This window comes from Xiphophorus couchianus, chromosome 12, assembly GCF_001444195.1.
Source record: "Xiphophorus couchianus chromosome 12, X_couchianus-1.0, whole genome shotgun sequence".
NCBI lineage: Eukaryota > Metazoa > Chordata > Actinopteri > Cyprinodontiformes > Poeciliidae > Xiphophorus > Xiphophorus couchianus.
In genome coordinates, this window is record NC_040239.1 from 20,254,018 (window position 1) to 20,281,392 (window position 27,375).

At 38.1% G+C, this 27,375-nt stretch overlaps 1 protein-coding gene across 1 annotated transcript in view; it reads right to left on the reverse strand.

The window, feature by feature from the left end:
• Positions 1–27,375, reverse strand: part of arb2a (ARB2 cotranscriptional regulator A) — a 165,166-nt gene that overhangs the window by 21,660 nt on the left and 116,131 nt on the right. The window contains exon 10 of the mRNA XM_028033735.1: positions 22,741–22,825. Within this exon, the coding sequence (XP_027889536.1) occupies positions 22,741–22,825 (85 nt within the window). The remainder of the gene's footprint in view (positions 1–22,740; positions 22,826–27,375) is intronic.

Below are 27,375 nucleotides of genomic sequence, written 5' to 3' on the forward strand. Positions count from 1 at the left end.
TTGTAATCAGAAGAAATAGTAAAATTAAAAGATGGGTATGGATTATTTTGTGCTTAACTGTATTCTATGGATAGCACTGTGAAGGAACACTGTGGCAAGAACAATGTGACTACTTTTGTGTCCTACAACTATATGGACTATGCTTGGCTGTTTAAAAGCCTAATCTCATTACAGTAATTCATACAACATATGAGTACAAGGGTACAAGGTAAGAAGGTTGCATGAAGGATGGGAAATGAGTAAACAGCCAAAAATTTAAAGAGCTACATGGGAAGCTTTCGATGGTTCTTTTGGCCAAACTTCACAAAAAGTGACATTTGAAACTCTGTTCTCAATCTGATTACAACTAATGGTCCTAGCACCGATACAAGCCCAGGGCTGGTACAAGGGCTTGTACTGGTACAGGCCCAAGTACAAACTTAGTACAATGAGTTTTTACTCAGTACAAGGGAGTTTGCACTCAGCACAAACTTAAGTACAGTAGCTTGAGTACAGCAAGCACTGTACTCAGTCATCCTGCACCAAACCCTGCCGTCAGTCAGCCTTGTGTACATGCTGTGAACCCCCTTTCTCTCTGCTATGCTACAGCTGGTTCACCACCTGTAGCCTGCCATGAATACTCAGGCTAGTTAGCATGTCCATCAAAGATGGCAGATAAACAGTTTTTCTGGAACAGTATGCTGTTTCTCTACCATTAGAACATTGAGCAATGTGTAAATGAGGGTGATTGACAGCACTAAGAGACTCCTTCTTGATCTGATTGGTTGTTTTTGGCCAGTCTGCAGAGCATTTCTGCAGACATCAATAGCAGCACCGGGAGGAGGTGGAAGAGCTTCATTTTTTTCACAGATTATCCGGGTCATACCATACTGTCACAAGATGGCAACAGTACAAACAAATATGTAAAGAAGCATATTTCTTGCCTGCTGCACCTTTAAGGCCCAATATATATATCTTACCTCCAACAAAAAAGCTGATTTAGGATTTAGTTACTTTTTAAGTTCATTGAACCCTGATGAGAAATTTACTGATGAGTGAAATACCAATTTCATTCATCTATTTAACCACCAAATAATTTGCAAGTCAGCAGTTTAATTGGAATTTTTCATAATGTGCCTCTAAATGTATTAATGCCATTTAAGATATTTACTGACTGCACAATCAAAATAAAAAAATAAATTAAGAAAATTAATTATGCCTTCTTTTCTAAGAACCCATTATCAGAGCTGTCTGGGTGAGCCATCATTGCACTACTCTTTATTGTTAGTTTATAGGCTAGAGGCTATTGAACATGTGTAAAAATTAACATTTGAATTTGAATATCTTGCTGATCTACCAATTAGCTGGCAAAGTTTGAGCGAAAAAATATCCGCTGTATTCTTTACACTGATAAACAGTACCCCATGTGTGTTTACATGTGTTCTGTAAACTCAACATAAGAGTATGGACTTTACATTGAGACCATCACAGATAAAAACACCCAATAGCCTACTAAAATAGGCAGAGATAAGGCATGGGGAAAGGTTTAGCTAACTAGAAAGGAAAAGGCGCTAAGTGAATGGCTGAAAGTTCACAGCAGAGTTCAGGTCAGCCAAGCACTGATTTGGGCCCCCAGCCAAGACGGTGATTGGTATAAGCTCCTGATGGTTCTGCTGTGAAAAGGGATCAGAGAAGCAACAGAGGGAGGGACAAAGTGGGGTGTTGGGGTGATTAGGAGGTGGATAGATGGGTGGTTTGGGGAATAACCACTTGAATGGCCTGGACCTGAAATTCATATTTGACCTTAATTAGCAAGCTTTTCTGACAACCAAAACAAACAAGCGAGAAAAAAAGAGAGAAAAAACAAACTGCAAGGAGAAGGCACTGTACATGGCACTGACTTTTTTGTAACTTCATTGTACTCATGATATACAGTACAGACCAAAAGTTTGGACACACCTTCTAATTCAATGGGTTTTCTTTATTTTCATGACTATTTATAAGGCAAGAAATCCCACTTATTAACCTGACAGGGCAGGTTGACCTATGAAGTGAAAACCATTTCAGGTGACGACCTCTTGAAGCTCATCAATAAAATGCAGAGTGTGTGCAAAGCAGTAATCACAGCAAAAGGTTGCTACTTTGAAGAAACTAGAATATAAGGGGTATTTTCAGTTGTTTTACACTTTTTTGTTTAGTGCATATTTCCACATGTGTTATTCATAGTTTTGATGCCTTCAGTGTGAATCTACAATGTCAATAGTCATGAAAATAAAGGAAACTCATTGAATAAAAAGGTGTGTCCAAACTTTTGGTCTGTACTGTATATTAACAGTAGAACTCTGGGTTCTAAAAATTCAGATATATAAAAACCTGATATTTACTAAAAATACTTCAATCTATCATCAGAAAATAAAACAGATAAAACTTGATCTTGACATCCCTACTTCTAAAGCTTGCAAATACTCAATATGTTTCTTTAAACATCTTGAGAATGTTTAATGAAAATATATCTACAAGAAGATATATTCAATGACCCTTGACATAAACAAATATTTAGCTCATATGTTAGGCTTGATACAATTAAGATATATTGTTACAGCATCTAATTTTACACACATATTTTATTACTTTGGTCAGAACACGTGACATCTTCTCACAAACAACCATGTACAATATGTATGTGTATATTTCACGGCCTCTATACATTCTGGGAACTCATTACAGGAAAAATCAATGCTTGACATTGGTTTATAGCAGACAGCTTTTCATCACCTTGCGACCTCATTTCATCCCCTCTTATTTCAAGCTGGGTACAGACACCAAATACATGAACACAGACAGAAACACACAAATCAATACAGTCAGTGTACACAGTGGCCAGGTAATAATCCTTATGAGTATGATTTAAACACGACTCAGGATGTGGAAACTTTGGATGTATCCATATCCCTGACTTGGTATGCACTATACTTGACAAGGAAGGCAAAATATGGACCTGCACAACATTATATGTTATATAACATTATATTATATGTCAAATGTGCATTTATTATACAACATGCAAGTACACTAAAGTTCAGCCATGCATTACTGTATGTTTTTTTAATTTTTAAAGACAGGCCTGTTTGATTAAGATATCAATCTTGAAAGAGACAGGAGGAGAACTTGGTGTAGGACCACTGGGTGTTAAAGAAGCAAATAAGAAGATGTCTACAAACTCAGACTAACACTTATACTCAAACTTTCTTTTCCTCCACCATAACCACTGCTCTTTCTGTGAATAAGGTACACAGCAAGTTTAAAAGCCACAGCTTTGAGGCACACCACTGTCTGCATGTGGGAATTCTTTACCTCAATATCTCTCTTTATTGACTTGCACTTCTCTTTCAGCCTTCCCCCTCAAAGCCAACAAGTAGAAGAGTTTGCAAACCTATGCTCAAAAATGATCAATTTTTAATTTCTCACAACTTCTTTAACTTGTGTCAAGAAGATGACAGCTCCAAAGAGCCATTGGGAAGCCAGAGGAACTGGAAGAGAGAAGTTGTGGAGGCAAACAGAGGGGAGTAGATGCTAGGGGAAGAGAACCTAAAGGAGACCGGAAAAAGTAAGCAAGAATTTTCAATCATTTTGTGTTTTATGAGGTTTGTCTTAAAAGAAAATACTGCTTACAAAGATAAGACCTATGTAACTCATCTCCAGTGATGTATTATTACAATTATATATATTTATAAACATTCTAACCCTATTTATTATTCATTCTATAGTTTAATTGGGTAGCAATCAGCTGTTGACTCAGCTCTTTGGCTTACTGTTTTGCTATTCAAGGTAATGTGGGTGGCGAAACTAGATGTTCCAAATTAAGAAATATTTTACTGCTGCTAATGTGGCTTAAATATCTTGTTCCACAGCTGGGTGGGCTAGCACCTGCTGCAAGCTCTGCTAGCCTATTGCAGCTCAGTACGGCACTGTTACTAATTTTCTGATTCAATTAGCATGCCTAGGAGATTACGAGTCTAATTGCAAACTACTTCACAGCTACCTCTCTGATTAATCACTGCCCATCTGTGGACCAATGATTAAAGGCTTTGGTGTGAATCCTAAATATTAGAACTACATAAGCTTGCATTCTAAATGGTCACTGAGACACCAAATTTAGTCGTGAAAAATAAAAAAACGAGCTTTATTTTCAAAATGTGTGGAAAAGAGAAATGCTAGTGAGGAATAAATCAGGACACCCCACATTTTGTCCTACTAAAAATGGTGAAAAATGGCATATAATCAGAAGCCTATAGTACATTTCTACTCAGTATTTTGAATAAGGTTTGCTTATAATACTATTTGGAACACCACTACCTTTAGTCTGCAGTCCAAGTTTCTTTCCTTCTTATGTGACTGCAATGTACTCTTTTATGTATTCATCATTTGAAGCACTTTGTGTGCTATATAACTAAACTTGCCTTGCTCTATTAAACCTCAGACATTTAATTTAGTTTTCTCCACACTGTTGAAGTAAAAGTGAACACCACGGTGAGCTGTCTTAATTCTTCATAATGACAACTGTGGGATATTCTTAGGTGCATATTATTAAGTAAACTTTGTACTTTGGTACAAAGGGTATATTTTCCATCAAATACAACATTAAAGAACAAGGACGCAAACAGTTAATGGTGTGAAGCACATAGCAGAAAGTGTAATGGGTCAGGGATGTTTCTCTGCAGCAGAAACAGGCCAGTTCACAATCATAGACATATAAAAAAAAAACTGAAGCAGAGATAAACCCTGGAACATGAGAATGACCCAAACCTGTAAAGACTGGCTGAGAATTAATAAATGGAAAGCCTTGGGAAAAACTGAAGCAAAGACCTCTATCTCATGGAGGAGCTGTGGGGTGACTTGAAGAAGCATTTAAAGGCAAGAAACCCCTCAAACATCTAACACTGATTGGGGGGAGTGGCAAAATAAGATGGATGCCCAAGACTTGTAAAAGGCTGTAAGAAGCATCTCACTGGAGTTGTTTCAACTAAAAGAGGTAAAAGTGGTTATTAGAGGTTGAAGTGTCGCAACCTTTCCATCAGAATTACAATTGTTGATACCTTATGTTAATGAATAAAACAATACTACTTTTGATAGTTACCTATAATTACATCACTTTACCCCTAAAGATTAAAAATAGATTAGACATTGATATGTGGACATTTTAAGAAGAGCTGAATATTTAATATGTTGTCCTAGTTTTTTCCCACGACTATTTGATTATTGTGTAACAATAACTAAATAGCTTTCACAACCTCCCAGAAGAAGTGTCCTTAATAAAAATCTTGACTGTCCCAGCATGATTTTAAGCATTATGGGTAAACAGATTTTAAAGGAATAAAAGGTTGCGTGAGTTACACACCCAATACGTTCAACTAACACCCACCAATACAAAGCATTGAGTAAACACCCTGTGATATGCACAATTGCAATTACTAGCCTTAAAACATACCAGATGAACACAGACAAAACACTAAGCCCTTCTACCTGCGCAAGCATAGAGAAATACAACTTTGGATCAATACTGTCGGTTAGACTGCTTCTCTGTTTTCCTAACCTCTACCAAATGAAGATGCAGTCTAGACCCTGAGATCATAACCCTAATTGAGATCCTGTAGAAAGCCAAACACCTCTCCCAACCAAACCAGATCAATAGTTGACTGTCGTCCTGGCTGTTGGGGTGTGTTTACTTGTGTTGACCTCTGGAACTCACAGCGGTGAGCACCAAACAGATGTCAGGAGGAACAGAGAAAAAACACTAAGATAGAGAAGATGAGGGCGGACACTTGACAAGCTGCCGAGAGAATGCCAGAGATACTGCTATCAAAGAAAAAAGGAGTAGGGTCAGAGAAGAGGGAAAACAAGGGTAAAGGGAAAATGAGGGAAGAGCAATAACAAGCGCTCAAGAGGAGGCAAGTGAACAAATATCAAAAAGAAAGAAGCGGGGGAGAAGTGAGCACACAGCTTTGACAAGGTGAGGAGCACAGAAAGCCGGTTAAAGGAGTGTAGCTGATGCAAGACAAAGAGATCCCGATGAGGTTATAACAACAATCAGTAAGTTACAGACTTCCAACTATCATAGCCAGGACTTGTTGCCCTCAATCCCACACAATCCTTTCTCTGTTCTCTAACCCAGCCCTATTGACAAAACTAAAACCAAGGTCACAGCAGTGTTTACACACCTTTTAGTTCAAATTACATCACCCAAATGATGGCTCGCTGGGTGCTTTAGACTTTCACTGAGAGCAAATGACCTGGCTGCCTGCCTTCATACAGGAGAACAACAGAGAGAATGCAGGAGCCAAGAAAGTGAGGGGAAGGTTGGAGGGAAATGTGATGTGTTTAGGGTCAACTACAGTCATGTGCCACTATTAGGTATATCTTTTTAATAGACTATTTAAATAAATAGTTTTTCAACCAACACATGTGGCTGCAACTTAATGCATTCAGAGGTAGACTGAGCAAGAGAGAGGATTTGAGTGATTTGAGATGTTTATTAGTGTTGGACAAGCTGGTCTGAATATTTGAGTCACAGCTGATCTACTGGCATTATCATAAACAACCAATGGGCAGCTTGATTCAAGATGACAGAAGGACTACAGATAACCACTTGCTACCACTACGACACATAAAAATACTATCTCTTACTATTCAAAGAAGAGGATAGGCCATGGCAACAAATAAACACACCAGAGGCTACAATTCATCCAGGTTAATCAAAATTAGACAACAAATTGGAAAAAACTGGATAATTTTTCATTTCTGCAACATTTAAAAGGCAAGAGAGAATTTTTATATAACATAAAAGCATCAATTTATCTTACCTTGTATCAGTGCTTCAGGCTGCTGCTGGTTGTGTGGCTCTGTGGGATAAAGTATCTGGCTGCACTTTTGGTCCCTTTGTATCAACCTGAGTACTGTTGCTCATTATAGCTATCCCTATGACAACAAATTCCCTGTACATTACTTGTAGCCCTCACCTTCACCAGATCTCAGTCCCATCGAACACATTCAGAAAATGATGAAATGGAAGAATTACACCATGGAACTAATCACCAGCAACTGTGTGATACTATCGCATCAACATAAACCAAAACCTGACTGAATCTATGACACAAAGAATAAGAGCAGTGAATGCAAAAGGGAGTCCAACCCAGTACTACTTAGATGTACCTAATAAAATAGCCAGTGAATGTTCAGCAATATAGAGACATGACAGGGTATTCCATGTTTGACCTTTAAAATGGTATTCAAAGTCCCTAAAATACATAAAGTCACTATTTCCTGATAATATTTTTCTTTTTATGAGTCTATAGAATCTTCAAACAGAAAGCATAATGGGCATTGTTGCTAGATTCCAATGATGATATATAACTTGCTCCCTGCACAAGAAAATAATACCGATATGTCAGACCTCTGATTTGGCCACAATTTGCATGGTTATAATAGCTTATCGACGGGCTCAAGGTTGCGCAGGGCCAGGCTGCTTCACTATAATGACTGCCACGTGCCTCCGACAGTTTATTTCAAGCTTCTGTGGCTCAGTCACCCAGCTCCATATCTCATCAATATCCAATCTTGATCCCACTATCTGCATCCTGAAAAAGTCCCCGCTAACATGTCTAGCCCCTTCAACCTCACCTTTACCTCCTCCATTCCCTCTCTGCCAGTGTTTTTTATCCTTTCGATATCATACAAGCATTTTCAAAAGAGATCAATACAATCGTAATTCATAAGGCATTCCAAAATCTGATTGTCTCAAACCATTTAGCCATAAAACAGCTATTGATTTTTTCCAAGACCATGTGGTGCCCACCTTATTTAGTATCAGTGTAAAAGCACTAACCTTTAAGTATCAAAAGTAGAAACTATTAATGAAAATAAAGCTGAATTTATTTGACCACAGATCAAGAGGCCATATAATTACCTTGAAAATCAGGTGTTAAAAGTAAAAGAAAAAATGAAGCTATTCACATTTGTTTCTGTTTTATTTAAAACTGAGAATATTTTTGAACTGTACTACACATTAATAAGTAAGCAAATATTTACATTTCACACACTTCATAATATAGAAGGTGAATATCACATTTTACAAGAACATTTTAAAAATTAATAAGTTAATATACAAGATTGAAATAAAATTTGATGTACAAAGGGGGTGCAAGTTCCAAGATAATCTTTAACCGTTCGTGATTAAAGTTTCATTTCTCAAACTGCTTGAATTCATAAAATACTGGTTTTAAAAAAGCATAAAGCTAATAGAAAGGTTGAGAACTTTCAACGTGAGACATATTTCCACATAAAGCATTTTGTGAATCAATGTCAAATAGATAAATTCAGTTTTTCTATGAAGCTTAGTTATTGAATGAACTTTTTTAATATCTGCAGAGTAGAATAACAAAATCTAAAAGAAACCTGAAATTGAGATTGAATTAGCTAGAAGCACCAAGAGACAACTGTCAGACAGAGTAAGATATTCTCTGGATTGTTTCTACAAGCCAATTCACTCACATGACTCCACAATACTTGATAGTATGATGGTTCCAACACTAACATTCTCTGAATCAGTGTTAAGGGTACTTCAGACATGGAAACTGCAGCGGAAGGAGGTTTCCAATAAAAAAGCCCCTTGAACAAACAATATCTTTAAGAATCACTAGTGAATTTTCTTTTTATCAAAAAACAGAAAGTTAGACTGATGCAATGGGATCCCAAATAATATGTTTGCTTTCATTAGCAGGGAGAGCAGTCTAGTGAGGAGTACTGTGCGGTGCAGGAGTAAAGGGGAGCAATCAAGACATAAAAACCTCTAAAGCTAAGAATTTATATAATATTATATTTCTGCCTTAACTTGTTGGTGTTATAAGAGCATCGTCTAAAGTGTGATAGAATAAAATAAATTTGAAGGAGTCAGACTTCTTGCACTCCGGTTTTGAATATTTCATTACTTATTTAGTAACGATCATTGTGTTTTCTCTCAAAGTGTTTTTATTGAACTTTTAGTCATAGTGAGAATGAATGTACATATATTAAACTACCTGGTTTTACCACATTGTGGAATTATTTAAATCTAACCTAACATGTACAAAAGCACACCACAGATTGCACCATGCCACCAATTTAGTACATAAAAATCAAGCTGACATGGAAAAGTTCATGAAAAATCCAATTAACTTCATAAACTCTACATGCATAAAAAGTTAAGAATGTAAAGAGAAAATATTTATGAATTTTCACTTAAAGTTTTTTTTTTGTTAAAGCTGCTCCGGTTTGATCACAAACCTTTCACACTGGTAGGACAAATCAACTTCTAAGCATTCCTATTTGGTTTGTTGTGGAGCCATTTCTGTCATATATAGAGTAGGAGGGGTTAGAACACAAGGAGGACTATGAATCAAAAGGGGCGGTGGATCCAGGCAACAGTGGTCCTCGCTCCAGAGGTCAGTGTCAAGTCAGCACCGTCAGAAAAACTGTGGGCACTCGGCTGGAACTAAATGTGGACACCGAGACGCCAACTGGTAGACTGCTGCCAAGGACCTCTCACCCCGCAGCGCTTTCTGCCTCTCCTTTAGCCCCGTGTCTCAGTAATGAGCGGGAAGTCTCTGCCTCCCACCTGCACCCAAAGTCTGCCACATCACATCCTCTTATTCCATTCTGCACTTATTTAATCCCTCAGCTTAACATTTTTATTGCAGCAAATGGCAGAATAAAGGAGGGGATTAAAGGACAGAGCGTTGAAATTTGAATCCTCCGGAGTCGTCGTACTCATATTGTTAGAATTATTTATAACCGAAAACCTGAATGTGTGACTGAAGAGTTATGGTAAGTGTGTTTGTGCGGAAGAACAATCTCTGGTACATGTGGAAGACAATGGCACTGCTAAGCTTGAAACATCTGTAAATGAGCTGGATGTGATTCCACACACACTAATTTGTGAGTCCGAACACATGACAGAGCAAATAGGATTACAGTATGGATGAAGATACAGTGGATCATCCAAACCCCATAATATCAATTCCATGAAGAGATGTGGCTGGGGTTATGGCATGAAGCAGGCAGATGTGGAGAGGGCGGGGGTGAGAGGTTTACCAGGGGCGGGGCGGGGCAGGGCAGCGGATTAACTGGTCACAGGTCAGACATACAGTGCAATGATCTAATGGCTTGTGCACATCAGCTTAGCTCATGTTTTCCAAAAACAAGATAGAGAAACGAGGTCAGGATTCAAGAGATGAAAAGCACCACAAATAGCACACCGAATAAATGAAATGCACCAAAGTTCATGTAGTTCAATTTTTTTTCTCCTTCTCTCCCTCTGGAATAGATCTTTGTTTATCTTAATTCCTCAAGGATAGAAGCTATGAGAGGAAAGCATGTGATACACACATAAAATTTTCTATTTTCAAACTGTAAATACATGTACTCTATTTTTGGAATTTTTTTTAGAATTGTATATTTTTGTTTAAAGTACAAAAGGATTTTTTGCTCAAATACGGTAGTATGTGTTGCTGAATCTAAAGGGGGAATTGAAATGCCTCTAGCCTTTACTGTGTAAAGGTTCAAACGGTGTGACATGACCAGCATGCTATATGATGAGTTTTAGCTATCACTATTTGACCAACCTGGACTACTTTGTGTCATTTGGTAATCATAAATCAGAGTAAATAAAGACCACATGTTGGATATGTAATTATAATATATGTGCCACCACTTGACCATGTTCTGCTACATTTATGTTTAATGTTTGTGCATTAGGCAGATGCTTTCATCAAAAGTGACTTAGAAATGTTGATATAAAAATGCAATTAAGATCATAACGCTAACAAAAACCTACTTAGAAGGAAGACCTTCTAAGGTCTAGACCACTAGTCTAGTTCTTTTGGAGGTGACAGAGTGACAGTGCGGAGGGAAATGTACACAGTGCAGTATGTACAGGGTACCTGCTAGGGCAGGAAATGCTCTTTAATGAGTTGTTTCTTCAAGATTTTCTTGAAGATAGTCAGAAATGCCATTGATCTGGTAGCTATGTTAGATAATTTCAACAAGAACAGATAGAAAGACTCTGGACTGTGTTGAGCATGCCATTGTGGTTGCAATGTGACAAAATATTAAACATTTCAAAGCGTTTGAAGTCTTTTGCAAGGCACTGAAGACATTATAAGTCAGTGTGACACTTACTTCAAACAGCTATGCAATATTGTTTTTGCATAATATAGAATGCATTAAAATATATTATGATTGAATTGAAAGATTAGAGACCATTTTAAAGAAATCATGTACAAATCCACACAGATCTCCACAACTATTTAATCAAATAAATTTTACACCAGACTACATTAAAATTTATACAGTTAAAAAAAAAGAATTCTTGCATTTGTTCATACATTTTATTAATTTCTCTTCTGGCAGCTTCAAGGACCTGCCAGTGCGACAGAGAATGGGTGATTCTGGGGCCAGGGAAGGGCTGGAATGCCAAGCATGGGTTTAAGCTGTACGGTAACATCTATGTCAAAAGCCTTGTCGTGTGTAAAGCTAAATCACTTGAGCTGTTCGGCTGTTGAGTAGGAACTCCTCAGACAATCCAATAGGAACACATTCAACAAGGTCCACAGGAGCCAGGCTGACATGTGACCGGCTGCAACACCTCAAGGCTAAAGGTCAAGTCAGATTTCAGCAAATCTGAGCAGGCAAGGCATGAGCTTATACTCAGGGAGTGAAAGGAGCATGACTTGGCCTCCAACCTTTACCTACTAAAACCCTTGAAGATTTTTATGCTGACCTAGAGTTGACTCATTCATCTGGGATGTTAGCTATACTAATTATTACCTGATAGCCTCCTGATGCCAAATGCAATTCACATCCAGCCAACTTTCCAAGAATGTGCCACACTGGCTGGTGCCAATCTCCTTTAATGTTCTTGCAGTGTTTCAGGCACAATGTGCCAGCCAGGTAAATGTATTTTCTTTGTTTGAGATTGTAATATTTGGGTCTCTGGGGTAAAGTGGTGTCCCACTGGTGACATCTAAGAATCAAGCTAGGATGCACCCTGAAATGACGAAGCATTTAACAAGAAAAAAAAGGAGATTAAAATAGTGCCAAGGGATGGATTCAGAATCTGTGCATTAAACTTTGATCCCACAGCTCTTCTTGCTGACTTTAGTGGCAAAGATATTTGAAAGGAGGACCACAGCTCTTCAGTTATTTGGACATAATTATAGGCACAGAGGTTTCTCCTAATTCAATTTCTCTCTACATCAAGGTCTATTTGCACAACCTGGTGGTGACCTCCTGATTTGCATGTTTGACTTGATGTCTGCCCCCTGGGGTGCTCCTGCATTTTATGATGGCAGCTAATCATATCTTGACACCCAGATTTGACCCAGATCAATATAAGGATTGGTATGAGTGGTGTGTGTATCGATGGGGTTGTATCACTAAATGTGTCTAGATGTTCAGTGCTATCTCTGATTGTGTGTGTGGATCTGCAGATATAAATGCATTCTTTGTGTATTTTTGGGCCAGTTGCCTTTCTTTGTTGATTAGATAAGAGATGTATCCTGCAGAAGGTGGACACGCTGGAGGAGAGACAAAGAGAAGACAGGAGTGGCGTTTTTCCATCCACTCTATAGCTTAGCCCTTAGAGGCTCACACAAGTGATAACTAGTGTGTCTCTAAGTCATTCTGATAACATGGTGGTACACACAGCATTCCTTGTAGTAGGAAGATACACTTACAAGTGTACAGGATTTTCTGTCTGGTTGAAATGTATGCACTAGTAGTTCCACAACAAGACCACAACTTTAAACACAACATGACATAAGAAATCCCTAAACATCTACAAAGTAATTGACTAGTCACTGCATCAACCCTGACTGGTGTCTCAGTGTTCTAAAAACAAATCTGGTGTTTTTGTAATCCTTGATCTACTAAGTTACAATAACAATAACAGTCTCCAGTGCAGACAATGTTACTGAGTGAAAAATACTTTTTTCAGTACCAATAGGGTGTAGAAAGTCAGTAAATATGATATGATGTATAGCACTTTGAAATGCCTTGCTGCTGAAATGTGCTATACAAATAAAATTTGATTTGATTGATTGATTGATAAAAAGATATAAAAGGTAAGAAGCTGTTATAAAGGCAATTAATTTTCTAAATTATTTCCAAAATACAGTTCACTGAAATTTCAACAGAGAGACAGAGAGAGACATAGTCCACATGCTTCATAGCGATAACAAACAGCTTAGTTATACACTGAGCAAAAAGAAAGAAAAAGCGGAACTTTTTATTACATTACATTGGCTCAGATACCAGATCGATTTCAAAGCTGAAAACTTTGCTGACACAGAGGTTGGGGGTCACTTGGGGCTACACAAAGCAGTGTCATGCCATGGACGGTCACAGGATATTGGTAGATAAACAACCGGAGCAGGAAAACAGTGTTGAGGATTAGGAGTCATTGCATCAGTGAGGGATCAGCACAGCCTATCTCATTAGTTCCTGACACAATAAGCAAAGAAACCGTCTAAGCACTTTCTGCTTCCTAGGCCACAAACAAGTCATTATTACACCTTGGTATTGCTTTTCATTTTCAAAATAAATATATTTTCTTCTTCTGCTTTCATATTTCTCACCTAGTTACATTAGTTTAGTGGGTGATTCTACATTTCTAAGCAATATTCAAGCATAAATAGATTATATTTCTAAGCACAAAAAACAATGCTTTGCTTTTGTATTAGTAATGTTCAAAGTAGACTTTTCTTATTTTTTATAATCGCTATCAAAGGGTAGGGTTAGGGTATAATACAATAATACAGGGGATAAAAAAATATGTAATAATGTGATCAATGATATTTACCTGTAGACTGTATAAATTTGACTAAATGTTTAGCCTTATCTGAGCATTCAATATTCAAATTTGAAAATACTTTATTAATCACAAAGGGTAATTAAATGTTGCGGTAGATAATAAATTGAAATTCTTCAAAGTTATTATTGTAGATAGTGATGGCTGTTGGCAGGAACAATCTCTTGCAGCGATCTGTATTACAGTAAATTTGAAGAAGCCACTCACTGAAGATACTCTGTTTTCCTAGGCTCATGAAGAGGATAGCAGGGTTGTCCATAATTTTCTTGATTTTATGAAGAATACTTCTTTGCATCATCGTCTCCAGTGGTTTCACAGTTGACCCGAAAACAGAACCAGCCTTCTTTACCGAGTAAGTCTCTCCTGGAGAGTAATCTCTTCAGCACCTTCCTGATGTGGGTTGTCAGGGAAAACAGCGCTATAGTCATTAATGACTGATGGGTGAGTTTTCTTTGGTACCAGAAGCAGGCAAGACATCTTCCACAACAACGTAACATTCTCTAGGGTCAAGCTAAGGTTGAAGAGGTGCTTCAGAGCTGTTCTGCACAGGCCTTCAGGACTGTGGGGCAGCCCTGACCTGCAGTCTTGTTCTGATTCAGTCTCTCCAGCTGCTTCTACACCTGACTTCTAGATACAGAAAAGTGGGAGGGGGAGGCAAAGGGAGCAGCAGCATCTCCTGCCATTGTAGTGATTTTAAATTCCAATGATATTTTTGAGATTTCCATGACAGTAGTTATTTTGTAATCTGCTTTTGTTTTGGTCCAGTTCTTACTATCTCTAAGCTGAGCTATTTTTTTTAAATTAAAATAAAGATGATAATATTACTTACAATTGCAGGTAAATGTTTTAGAGCCCCAAACCTCTTAATAGAACATTTCAACAAAAACCTTTACTATCCCTTAAAATACTACTCTCTGCTTCACATTTTCAGTCCAAGTTCTTTGAATAAGCCTATACATTCCAGTCATATTGTGCTATCCTGTAATTCAGTTAACAAGTGTTTGTTTTAAAGAAGAAGAAATGGCAGACAAAACCAACCACCATCACCTAATTTTTTTTAAGATTATTATCTCGCCAACAGTCTTTGTGGCAGTAAAGATTACTAGCAAAGAGACTCTTGCATTCCAGTGACAATTGGGAAAGACAAGATGTGATTTCTTAATGAGCGGATAAAGACATAGGGTAGATATGGGATAAAGACAGCAGCTAAACTCATAATAGTAGTTTATGTTCTAGCACTCACGGTGTTTCTCTGGGATTATTGGATTAATTGCACACCAGGGAGTGCATTTAAAAACAGTTCACACCCACAAAAAGGATGCATATTATTCAGGGCTATTACTTTGGCACTATGTCAACACCCTAAAACTATCCACAGTTCCACAACAAATGGGATTAAAAACATGCTAGTAAGCTTTCAGGTTGCCATCGACGCCCTTGATTACTACTTCTGTAAGGTTGTACATACATGATGTGCATGTTACTTTTCTCAGTAGTCGTTGAATGTCAAGCTCAGAGGGCAGATTAGAGCATGTATCGACTCAATGAGAAGAGGCCATATGGGCAAATGCGATCCATGTCCATGGAGCACTAATCTGGGGATGCCCTCCGAGCGACTAAAGATGGACACTACATGCAGAAGTTAAGAGGCTTGAGGATTGCAAAGCAGCAGGTGGCCAGCTCTGCTGTACCTTGCATAGGAGCGCCCCCATCTGACCCAGATTACTGATGGAGGATATAGACTTGACCATGCAAGAAGGTTTTAAACATTTTCATGCCAAGCAGTAAATTGAAACTATATGTGAAACTCTTTCAAAGTTTACAGTATAGCTGACCACTGATTGGTAGGTTATCTTAAAGTCACACTTTAATAGAAACAGGCTGAATATACAGAATGATAGCAAAGCTACAGTGCATGGAAAATATATCAATTTGGGTACAACTAAGTCTTTTGGAGAATGGTTGACCAGGGTTCCAGTCTTCTTGAAATAAGTCTCTTTCACTTCAAGTTCAGTTATAGTGTTCACTCAAATTATTATTTTGTTTTAAAGGATTTTTTCTGCTGTACTGGTCTTTATTAGGTAGTGAATCAACAGTAAAGCAGGTTGTGAGAGAGGGGGAATACATGCGGCAAAGGTCAACACTTCAACCATGATAGCCGCGTCGAGGACTGAGACCTCTGTACATGGATTGCGTGTGTTACCCCTGCACCACTGCCAAATGAAAGTTCTTTCTTGAACTTTCACTTGACTTTAGTTATGGACTTTGACTGGGTCACTCAAATAAATATGCTCTGATTTTAATCAGCAAAGTAACTCTGCTTATATGTTATGGGTTATTGTCCTTTGGACGGTAGACTGCCACCGTTGCATCTTTTACAGCCTCCAAATGTTTTTTCTTAGATTTTTGACTTACATTTAAGTGTATTGTTCTTTCTATCCACTCTGATGAGCTTCCATGCCTCTGCTGCAGAAGAACATTATATCCACCACATGATGCTACAAGCACAGATGCTACGGTCGGACAGGGGGGTGGGGGTGAGGGTTCAGAGAAATGTGAAGTTTTAGCCTTCTGGTATATTTAGTTTTTTCCACAGTGGTTAAAAAGTTAAAATGTGGTCTCATCTGACCAGAGCACCTTCTTAAACATGTTTGCTATGTCCTCTATTTGGCTTGTGGTAAACAGCAAAAGGGAGTTCTTGTAGTCTTGTTTCAACAATGACTTTTCTTCTTGGCATTGCTTCTAATAAAGCAACTCCTCCAGAATTACTGAGAGCCTCCTGGCAACTCTGATAATGCTCTTTTTGCTAGCCCTGTCTGCTATGGAGACAGACACGTCTTGGTAGGTTTTTGCCATAACATAACTGTTTATATTCTAACCCTTCTTTAAACTTCACCACCACCCTGAGATGTCTGCTATGTTCCTTGGTCTTCATAATGCTGTTTCTTTAACAAACCTCTGAGCCCTGCAAAAAACTATTTTTAAGCTAATATTAAAGTCGGACAAACTAAATGACACATGAATAAAATTTTTGGAACCGGGGGTGTGCCGTGGTGGTGTAAGGGTTAGCGCGGCCCACATTTGGAGGCCTCAAGTCCTCGACGCGGCTGTCGTGGGTTCGATTCCCGGACCCGGCAATATTTACTGCATGTCTTCCCCCCTCTCTTTCCCCCTTTCCTGTCAGCCTACTAGAGCCCACAAAAATACCCCCTGGAGGGGTTAAAAAAAAAAAAAAAAAGATTTTTGGAACCGGATTTTATTGAGGGATATCAAAGTATAACAGGCTTGTATAACAGGCCAAAGTATAACAGGCAAGGTTTTCTGATTTTGATTTGGAAGAAAATAAAAACAACAACTGAACCTTTTCTTTCTGCTTCACAACTGCATGATACTTTGTGTTGGTCAGAAATTTCAATAAAATAGCTACATGTTTGTAGTTATATGACAAAATGTAAAAAGGTGGCAAAATTGGAGGACTTAATAAAGAGTGAATACAAAATAGACCTCAAGGGCATATCTGGCACTAAGATGGTAATTGGATTAAAAAAGCCCAATACACTTTGGAAAATTGTACGAGTGTTTCACTGAACGTTGTTGAACTTTCATGTACTGATCAAAAGTTTTGGAATGCTTTATGCTTTTTTATGCTATTTTTTTGCCTGCAATGCTGGTTTGAGTTTGACTCACATTTGGAAACACAATGTTCTGTAAAAAAGGTTTACATGGTGCAGGGGTGAAATAAAAAACACACTGTGTCCCAGACACATCTCTAGTTATAATTAAGATAGCTCAACCACCATGAAAAATAATATAGCAAAATCTGATAAAATGCAAAATGATTAACTGTTTGAAGCTGCTTATTGATGCAAAATTAATGATTAACAGTCACATTTAAGAGGCAGGCAGTGGAAGGGCAAAGCCAATGTTTTTTTTGTTTGTCTTTTTTAAGAAAGTACTATCCTTTTTCAGAAGCTCCCTTTTTGGTTGTAATACAGAAATGGGATTTTAATTTGTGTTATTTTCGCTTTAGACCTAAATATTAATATTGTGATCATATACATTTTTTAATCAAAAGTAATTATAAACTAAACCCTTATTACCCCACAAAATTAGAGACAATTATTTCTATTAGCTTCACCAAGTCTGGAATCCTTGACATGAGCTCTCTCCACATTATTATGATTTGGTCTGCAACTAATGTGACCCAGACAAAAGCATGAGACGGCCTCAGTGAATCCAGGTCGAAGGTTAAAGAATAGTTTGCCGGAGTTTATCTACATATTTCCTGCAACATTAGCTGAACATGAGTTGGCTGAGCTGAGAAAACATTGAAATACATACAAAAACACAGACAACACATGCACATATTTGCAAGTGATCTTCTACCGAGACAGCCAACTTCCACCACATCAAGCTGAAAAAACAGTGGTGGGAGGACATGAGATTCATCCGAGTGAGCCTAGATTTCCTTTTAAAGCGTTAAACACCCATCAGATGTGTGGGGGGACGTGCGTGTGTGCGTGTGTGTGTGTGTGTGTGTGTAGTGATGAGGTGCAGACAGCTAGAGTGTTTCATGGTCAGCAATGCGTGGATCAGGGAGGTGAGTGTCACAGTCTAAATGAACCTAGAGCAGGATAGAGCCCATGGAATGGCAGCGCATGTGTCAACACATTTTTTCTTTAATAGAAGCCACTCCCTTTTGTCTCTGCTGTGATGTGGCAGATTGCTAAGTACATTTGCAGATACACTGGCTGTAGGAAAAGAAAAGAGTAAAATCAGCTCCCAGTACATCACAGAAAAAAAGAGTTTGTAATTCCTAAAGATTGGATAAGTTTTGTAGCTACCACTTTTAATTTTTCTGAACAAGATCAGTAAGTCTAAATAAAATCCTAACTATCATTATAGAAAATATTCAGAAATGCGAACCAATGTAAAATAACAAAGGGACATATCAACTTATATATGTTGTGACAGGTGAAAACAGAAGGGAGTCCCTTTCTGCAGTCCATTATGGTTAATTGCAGTTTTAAGCGATATTGCTTGTAGGAGAGCAGGGACAGTAATTAAAGTACAGGTAAGACATTAACTTACTTTTGTTAGTCATTAATCAGTGTTTACATTCAGAGAGCTCTCCCTTTGTAATTAATAATCAGCTTGGACAATGAATAATCACCTAAGAGGAAGTGATTTGTAGGTGTGTTGGCGTGTGTGTGCGTGTGCGCTTCTGTATGTGCGTGTTATTAGCAAAGGGGCTTTCCCACCTTTGAAACAGCAGACTCTGTGATCAAGCAGCCCACCAAAAAAGATCATAAACCAAAACATTCTCACTGCTGTACACAGCACAATGCCTTCTTTATTCTGTAATTATTTATCTAAAAAAATTTATAAATTCCAAAGCGTTAGTAATATAAAAATATTGCTTTACTACTTTCTTCAAACCAAACACATTTTACTAACATTTTTAACTGTATAATTTGTTTTATTTGGACAATAATGCACTTTAAGCTGATTGTTCTGGAACTGAACTAGATTTAGCTGGTCAATCCAGCTTACCTTGATTTGCTTACCTTTTTGCATGAAGTATACTGAGATGACATTAGTTGGGGATTTGTATGATGCAAATAAATTGAACCGAAACCAAAATAAAAAAAATATACAGTATAACTTCTTTGCCATTATCTAAATAAACACACACTGGGATGATGTAAACCAACATTATTCCAGTTGTACACACACTCCTAATATTCCTGACACATTCAAGAAAATTAGGTAAAACAATGTCCTAATTCCACCGTGTCATATTTAACCTGAGCTCAACATGCCGCTTACTGATAAAATACCGCTAGTGTGACAGGTCAGTGCCAAATGCTAAAGCACTGATCTTGACAAGATAAAATTATTTTACTTGATGTAATAAAGAGGAAAATAAAATAAAACCACATAAGACATAGTCAAGACTTAAACAGAAATTAATATGTCTTGGAAATGGTATAGAAAAAACACTGCATTATGTTTAAATATTGTGCAGGTTAAATACGCAATTGAACTTCATACTTGAAAGTCAAATTTTCTAAGTTCCTTGAAAGAAATACAAGCCAGTCACAAGAAGCCAGATTTCTGACTGCGAAATATGAGAGGCAGATAGACCCAAAAAGTTTGAGGAAGAGAAGAATAAGAATAGAAAAAAATAATGCCCACACTGCAAATAAAGCAAAAGGAGGGCTGATCCTTTATCCCATTTTTCCATGATGCTGCATGGCCAATAGAAGTTGAATACTTTGCTAGCCCACAGACATTTTAGCGTGGGTCTGTCTGAACATATGCCATTCTCCACACCAGCCCCAGACTTGCCTCAGGCCCAGCTCTGCCTGGCTACACACAAGAGCAGTAGTTCACATTGTGATGTGAGCCCCTGGATATGTGTGCACGCATGTTGGGCATGACAGCAAGGATTCACTGGTTTATTTTCTGTTACTGAGAGGCTTTATCTTTAGCCCCAATTACCAACACTTACACATACACACAGGCAAACACCATGGCAACCGAGACAACAGCAGCCATGGTGGCATTTGGCTTGACTGAAATTCTGCTCCACGATGCCCTGACAGCCTTCCCTCAACCCTCTCTCAACCTTGTCACCTCTGTTGCTCTGCTGTAACTCTCACCACAATGGTCGCTGCCTGTGAACCTGCCAGGCTGCCAAGGACACAAAGATGACTGAGGCAACCTTTGACATCAGAAGCTGCCACCAAAAGACCAGAGACAAGCTGAGTTGGCAGCTCTCTTAGCAGGCTAGAGACCCAGATCTTTTCAGCCCAGTTAAAGTAGCAGGAGTCAACATAGCACAAGTCAATAGTGCACACATACCAAAACGATAATGTGTCAAACAGCTCTGTGTTTGGACAATGTTAGGCACGGCAAAAGTTTTAAAATTGGTGACCTCGGTACTTTGGCTGTACCGCAGCTGTCATTTGACTGACAGCAGTCGCTGAGAAGAGGCCGAAGTCAGGAGAGTAAAAGAAAATGACATTTGGACATGAAATAAAGCAGTGATTTTGTTCTGAAAGCTAGGTGACATTTCAAGGAGCTGATTCACTGGTAGATGTTCAGGCCAACCACCCACACTGCTTCATGTGGAACAAGCCATTTTCAGTTAAAGAGATGAGATAGCAATGTTAAGAGATGTACTCGCAGACATATGGGGGCATGTGTAAGATGACCTATACATTCACTATGATGTCAGTGAGCAGCTTTGAAGGGAATAAAATCACAAGGTATGAACCTCCGAAGCGGCAATGGAAATGAGAGGTGAGAGAGGAATGCACAGTCCCCTGCAAAAGTATTCATACCCTTTAGACCTTTTCACATTTTGCTTGGTTACACCCATACATTTCAATGCATTTTATTGAGGGTTTACATGATACAAAGAGGTCTGAGTTTTAAGAAGTTTTTACATATTAAGTTCTGAAAAATGTGTCTCACTCTTCTACAGTTGCAGTCTTTTCGTATGGGTCACATTTTACATTCAAAGACAGAAATTGTTACCCATTCTACTTTTGAGAAAAGCTCAAGCCCAGCCAGATTGGATGGAGAATGTTTGTGAACAGCACTTTTCAAGTCTAATCCCACAGATTCTCAAGGGGATGCTGTTCTGGACAGTGACTGGGTCATTTGAACATATCATTATGGTCTGATCTAAACTATTTTATTATAGGCTTGTCGGTTTAAGTGGACAACCACATACAGACCAAAAGTGGCTGGATGGAAATTAACTAGGCACTTTCAGATTTCTATTTTTTTTCACTATGAACAGCTTTCTGTCCACTTTCCAAACATGGAATTGTTTGTGTTGGTCCATTATCTGAAATCCACACAAATCCATTGAATTTTATGGTTATTATGTGACAAAATGTGAGGCAAGATATTCCAAGTTTCCCAGGTATCTGTGGGTAGGTACATATTTAACAAGTGGTGACTCAATACATTATTTTAAAAGTGCCTTGAAATACATAACATATATACTGTTTTCTGTTTAAAGTCTGAGTCTTCTCTTTGTTTCTCAGTGTGTGCATATCTAAATGTGCGTCACTCTTCAAACAACATCACAATCATCATCTCTTATCAACAGTCATGTTGAGGATTACAGCTTTCCTCCCTAATCCTACATTAAGGACACATTCTCATGATGGACATGACATCATCAAGGCCAGTGAACTGCAGTGAGGGCACAGGGACAGAAGGCCAAACACTGCAGGAGAGGATTAATGAATATAGGAGGCAGAGTGGATGATGAAAAAGACAAGACAAAGAAGTCGGAAATAGAACTGAACTTGCACTGAAAGTTTATGTAAGAAAATCTTTGTGTATTCATGTTTTAAAATAGCATGAAAGCTTAGAATGCTTGAGTCTGATTGACAATGATTGCTCTCAATCAGTGCTAAGTTGGCGGTATGCAGATTGATTTACTTAACACACAAACACACGTGCAAATAAAAAAATATTACTATTTCAATAGACACAGTTAAACTCAAGTCTATTCATACCACTTGAAGATTTAAGTTCAATAACCTTTCTTGTATTCATCAAAATAAAACCCAGACAGCTGTGTTGAGGATTAATAGCAAACACACAAGCAGTGCTTACGCTTACTCTATTTCTAGGCTTTACATTATTTTTCATTATTTAAAATTAATTATATCCATATCAACAATTAATGGAAAAACTTCACCGTTTGACAATATTCAAACTTTAAAGTATTAAGTTCTTTACTTGATCCAATGACGCCAACAATATTGCAGAGTTCAGGCTTTGAAAGACGTGATTGTTGAAGAGTGTGTAGATACAGAATACCAGATTATTACCTGCAGAAACTCTAGGGCAGTCTGGCAACATGGGCTCAAGCTGTGTGTCCAGTGGCTCGGGACTCGATACCCAGTTACAACAGCACTGTAGGAAACAAAACCAAGGAAACAAATACATCAAAACATATATCATAACGTTTACTCTTGAGTATATTATTATTATGACAAAAGGACAGAGGACAACTGCAGTTTCCTAAAGATTCAACATACAAATAGATGTAAACTGCAATCAATATTTACTTAAATCAGGAATAGTAAGAGACAATGTAAAAACTAAAATGGTAAAGAAAAGCTCTGTAATGTTGACCATGTAAGAGAAACAACAGAAGGCACAGCAGAAGAGAAAAAGGAACAGGTGGGCAAAAAAAATAAATAAATAAATAAGCGTGCAAAAGTATGAACGGTGGGGGAAGAGGAGACAAAGACAAGAACAAGCAATTAAAAGCTCTGTGACATGCTGCTAAGACAGCTTGACGTTTGTTTGCAGTGGAGAACTGAGGCCTTCTACTATGGCTGATCACTGGGCGCCCTGGAGGGAGAGGGTGTCTGCCCCGCTTGCTGACCCATAACCCCCTGCAAACACCCCAACTCTTCTCAAACCCCTTGTGGTTGACAACTCCACTGTCAGAAAGGGAGGAAGACCTCTTTATCTGCTGTTGCTGTCTTCATCCATCTTGTGTATCGCTCCTAGTTTATATGTGCTGCCTCACACTGGGGTGTTTCACACATACAAAGTTTGAATCTGATGCTCTTTCAGTAAAATGTATCAATCCATAAGAACAGAGAACTTTACCTTTTGCTCTAGTTTTGAGTTTTCATTGACTGGGTCAGTGGATGACAACACATCAAACTGTGTTTGTCTCTTTTGGCTCTGCAGTGTGGACTGGTATGCTCTGGTTCATAGGGTTAGAACAAAAACAAGGGAATAGGGGAAACGAGACAGGGAGGCTGAGAAGGAATGCTTAGAGAAGACGCTCCCCTAGATAAGATAAAAGTTCAACAGAAGAAAGAAAAAATGTAAAGAGATTAGAATGTGCAGCTGGCGTCCTTCTGATTCACTGCTTATCTGCCCTTGTTTACTTTCACCCTGGCCCCCTGACAGCCATTACTGTGTAGAACATGCTTGTGTGTGCGTAAAGGTTTCTGTGTGTGGGTCAGTGACTTCATTTCGGGGGAGGGTCTCCCACAAAGATGCGTTGTGATCCCTTCAAACTCAAATACACAGAAAAAAAGGCACACGTGCTTCTGAATTCTCCTTCTAACCCACAGACTTCCAAGGTGATTGAGAAGTCGGACAAATTTGCAATACTTCTCGTGCTATAACCTCTAACAGACACCACGGTATGTGAATAGTTGATTCATACAAATCAAATGAAAACAAAAACAAAACCACATTATTTCAAAAGCTTGCTGAAGATTAGAAAATGTTTAGGGAGAGATAGTGGCTCCCATAATACAAGTTTTGCTTTGAAGAGTAGTTCCATCAGTCCAAGGTTTACAAAACTCTCAGGATTTCAAAACAAGTGAAATGCTTGTGAAAAGTATCAGACTCAAGAAAGAAGTTAAAGTCAATGATGTCCATTTAAACAAAAATGTCCAATTAAAATAAGACCAAACAGAGGTGCACGTGTAGAAAGTGAACCCCAGAATCTCATCACTGCAAGTACAGGCAGAACTGCTGCTGCTAGTGCCAAAACCGCACATGCAAGATCTTAGAGGGATTGTCACAATTTTATTGCACCAGGAAAAGTCAATTTCTCAAACAAACTTGTAAATGTGTTGTACAGGCAGAACAATGCAAATGGCGTTCTTACAGTAACATGGTTAATGCAGAGCAAGAGCAAATTTCACTATTTCAGAGTTTGTGAAGTGTAGTTATGCTTAAGTTATGGTATATGTTTTCTGTGTTATAAAAGGGATAGTTTCTTCATGTTGATTCATCTTTGAGTCCTGTACCACATCAAAGAGTTTGGAGATAATATCACACATTCGGTCTGAAAGTATAAGAACAAACATTCAGAGACAGAATGAACAGTGTTACTGAAAAGGAAGAAACTGACCACTACAAAGTAAAAGTTTATTTCTAATTTTTACTTATTTTACATTTTTGACATGTTTTCAATGATGAACTGAGAAAGTATAAAGGCATCAGTTATGCTGTGTGCTTGTCTACATGTGTTTGCTATGTTTTAAAATAAAAATATTACAGAGAGAAAGTGACTTGAATTATTTCTATAACTTCTGTACCAGGTAAAACTTCAGTCTTTTGCCATCAACAGCTTGAAGAATCTGTTCTACACCAAAGTAGCTACTGTAGACCGATGATGAAATATGTAACCTTTTCATGTAGAAATATAAAATCTCTAAAACTGAATAGATTAAAAATAAAATTAGCATTTTTTTAAAACAATAACATAATGTTCTAGAATTACTTGACTTATTTTTTATTGAATTAAAATGATTTGGGAACTTTTTTTAATTAAAAAAAGGAAAGGAGGTATCAAAAAAGGCCCTCTTGAATTGAGTCCATCGTGTTTCATTCATTCCTTTGGTCACATAAATCAAACACAACTGTATTTGGAGAGGATATAGAAAAAGTAAAGCCACAAAGGTTGAAGAAAGATCAGTGAAGAGATGAAAGGGGAAACACGGGAGGCAGCTGGGGGCTTTAGTACTGGAAGAAGATGAAAAGTCATCTTGGTAAACAGTGGCATATTGTGTATTTTTAGATCTTTTGCTTTGCCCTAGATGTGTTCTCCTCTGAGTCTGAGTTTGAGGGCAGAGCTGTGTGGAGCAGCACAGAAGCAGTGGGGCTCCTTGACTGCTACATCAAGTGTCTCATTGTATCTTCTTTAATTCATTCAGTTTGTCTGGAGGAAGATGTCAGCTGGGCTGTGGCGCAGAGGGCTGAAGGCGACTGGAGAGGGAGAGAAGGAGGGGAGTCTTTCAAAGGGCCCTCCTCCATCCCTTACAACTCCGCTATCACCACCAATGGAGACATGGAGGTTTGGCTCTGAATAGATTTGTCAAGGCAACAACACACATGTGCATACAAACTCTTGCATAAATTGACACACACATACATGCACAAACACACACAGACGCACGGAGCACAAAGCCCCAGAGCTGTGGGAGACCACAGGCATAACAGCCTTCATATAAAGGCAAGGCCTGCTGGCTGGGATTAGAGAAGGGTGACATGACAATCGCATGGCACATCACATCGGCTGTCTCTGATGCATGGCATCATCACTTCAAGCTGCTCGTCTACCGATCATTCCTTGCGTTCAACTAATCGACAAAACAGAAACAAATAGGTAGATAGATAGATACGGCTTTTCCCACAACTATGTAGCTCTGCGTATGTTTCTCTCTATGTTTTATATAGTTCCACGATTTCCACAGCATTTTAAATGTGGACAGAATTGCAAAGTTAGATGAAACTCCCCCCCACCTGCTCCCAAACTCCCTGAGAAATGAATTTATTGTACACATTTAAGCATGGGTTATTAAAGTTTACCAAGGTTTTGAAAAGTTTACAGTTCAAAACTGCTAAATAGTCCCATCATACGTTTCCTACGGTTACGCAATCATTACAATCACAAGCATGAGAAAGATAGTGAGTTCTCTGCTGTCTCTTTCGCCACCTGTTTCTGCACACTGATGTTTAGGTGTCCAAAGGATAGCTAGCACACTCATTCTTTCTTTTCTGCAATGACACCACTTTTGGGGAAAAAAAGAAAAAAAAAGGCTTCTAAATTAAAGCAGTAGTATTCATTTTTGAAAACCTATAATATTCAAAGCAACAAGAAATTTAAATCTACTAAAACATTCAGCTCATTGTTGCTTCTTTCAATATCTGCATTTTTAAATTAAATTAAAAATAAATTAGTATGCATAATACCACTGCAACCTTATTAAGTGAGTTTGAAAAATTGTTGCTTTTCTGTCTTACATAGAAGCAGTTTGATCTTATGGATATTGGTGGTAATTTTTTGTAATTACTGTGTAACTCAATTTTATTATTTTGCAAGAATTGCATTCCAAGCCATGCAAACAAGCCACATATTCTTCTAAAAATAAATAGGACATATTCAAAATACTCTTTATTTCCTAATTGTTTTTTTATTGTATCAATGGTATTACTAAAATATATGTTTAATTTTGCACCAAAAATGTTAGACCTAATAGCAACGCCTTAGTTTCTGGTCCATTCATTGGTTGGCTCCCACTTAAATGTGACTTATTCTATAATAAGTCTAAAACTTATTATAGTTATAAGACAAACTGTTTTTTTTTTTGGTTGTAAAAACAGCTTTCTTCCCCTCCTTTTGAAAATGTGGAAGCAGAGGGTCCATTTTCTCCACTAACCATGCATCTGTTTACAAAACAAACTCTGCATGGCACTTCAGCTTATTCCAGACTATTTGAAGTCTCACAACACCAAGATTTTGGCTTAACCATTTAGATTGAGATAAATCCGTCCCTGTTCAACTAACAGGAACAGGAACAACTTCGAGTTCTGGCAAAAAGTTTACACACAGATTGTATCTGTGTGTGAGATCCACTTCCTGCTTTAGGATACATTTTATACTGGAAGGCATGCTGTTTCTTTTACATTGCCAACAAAAACAC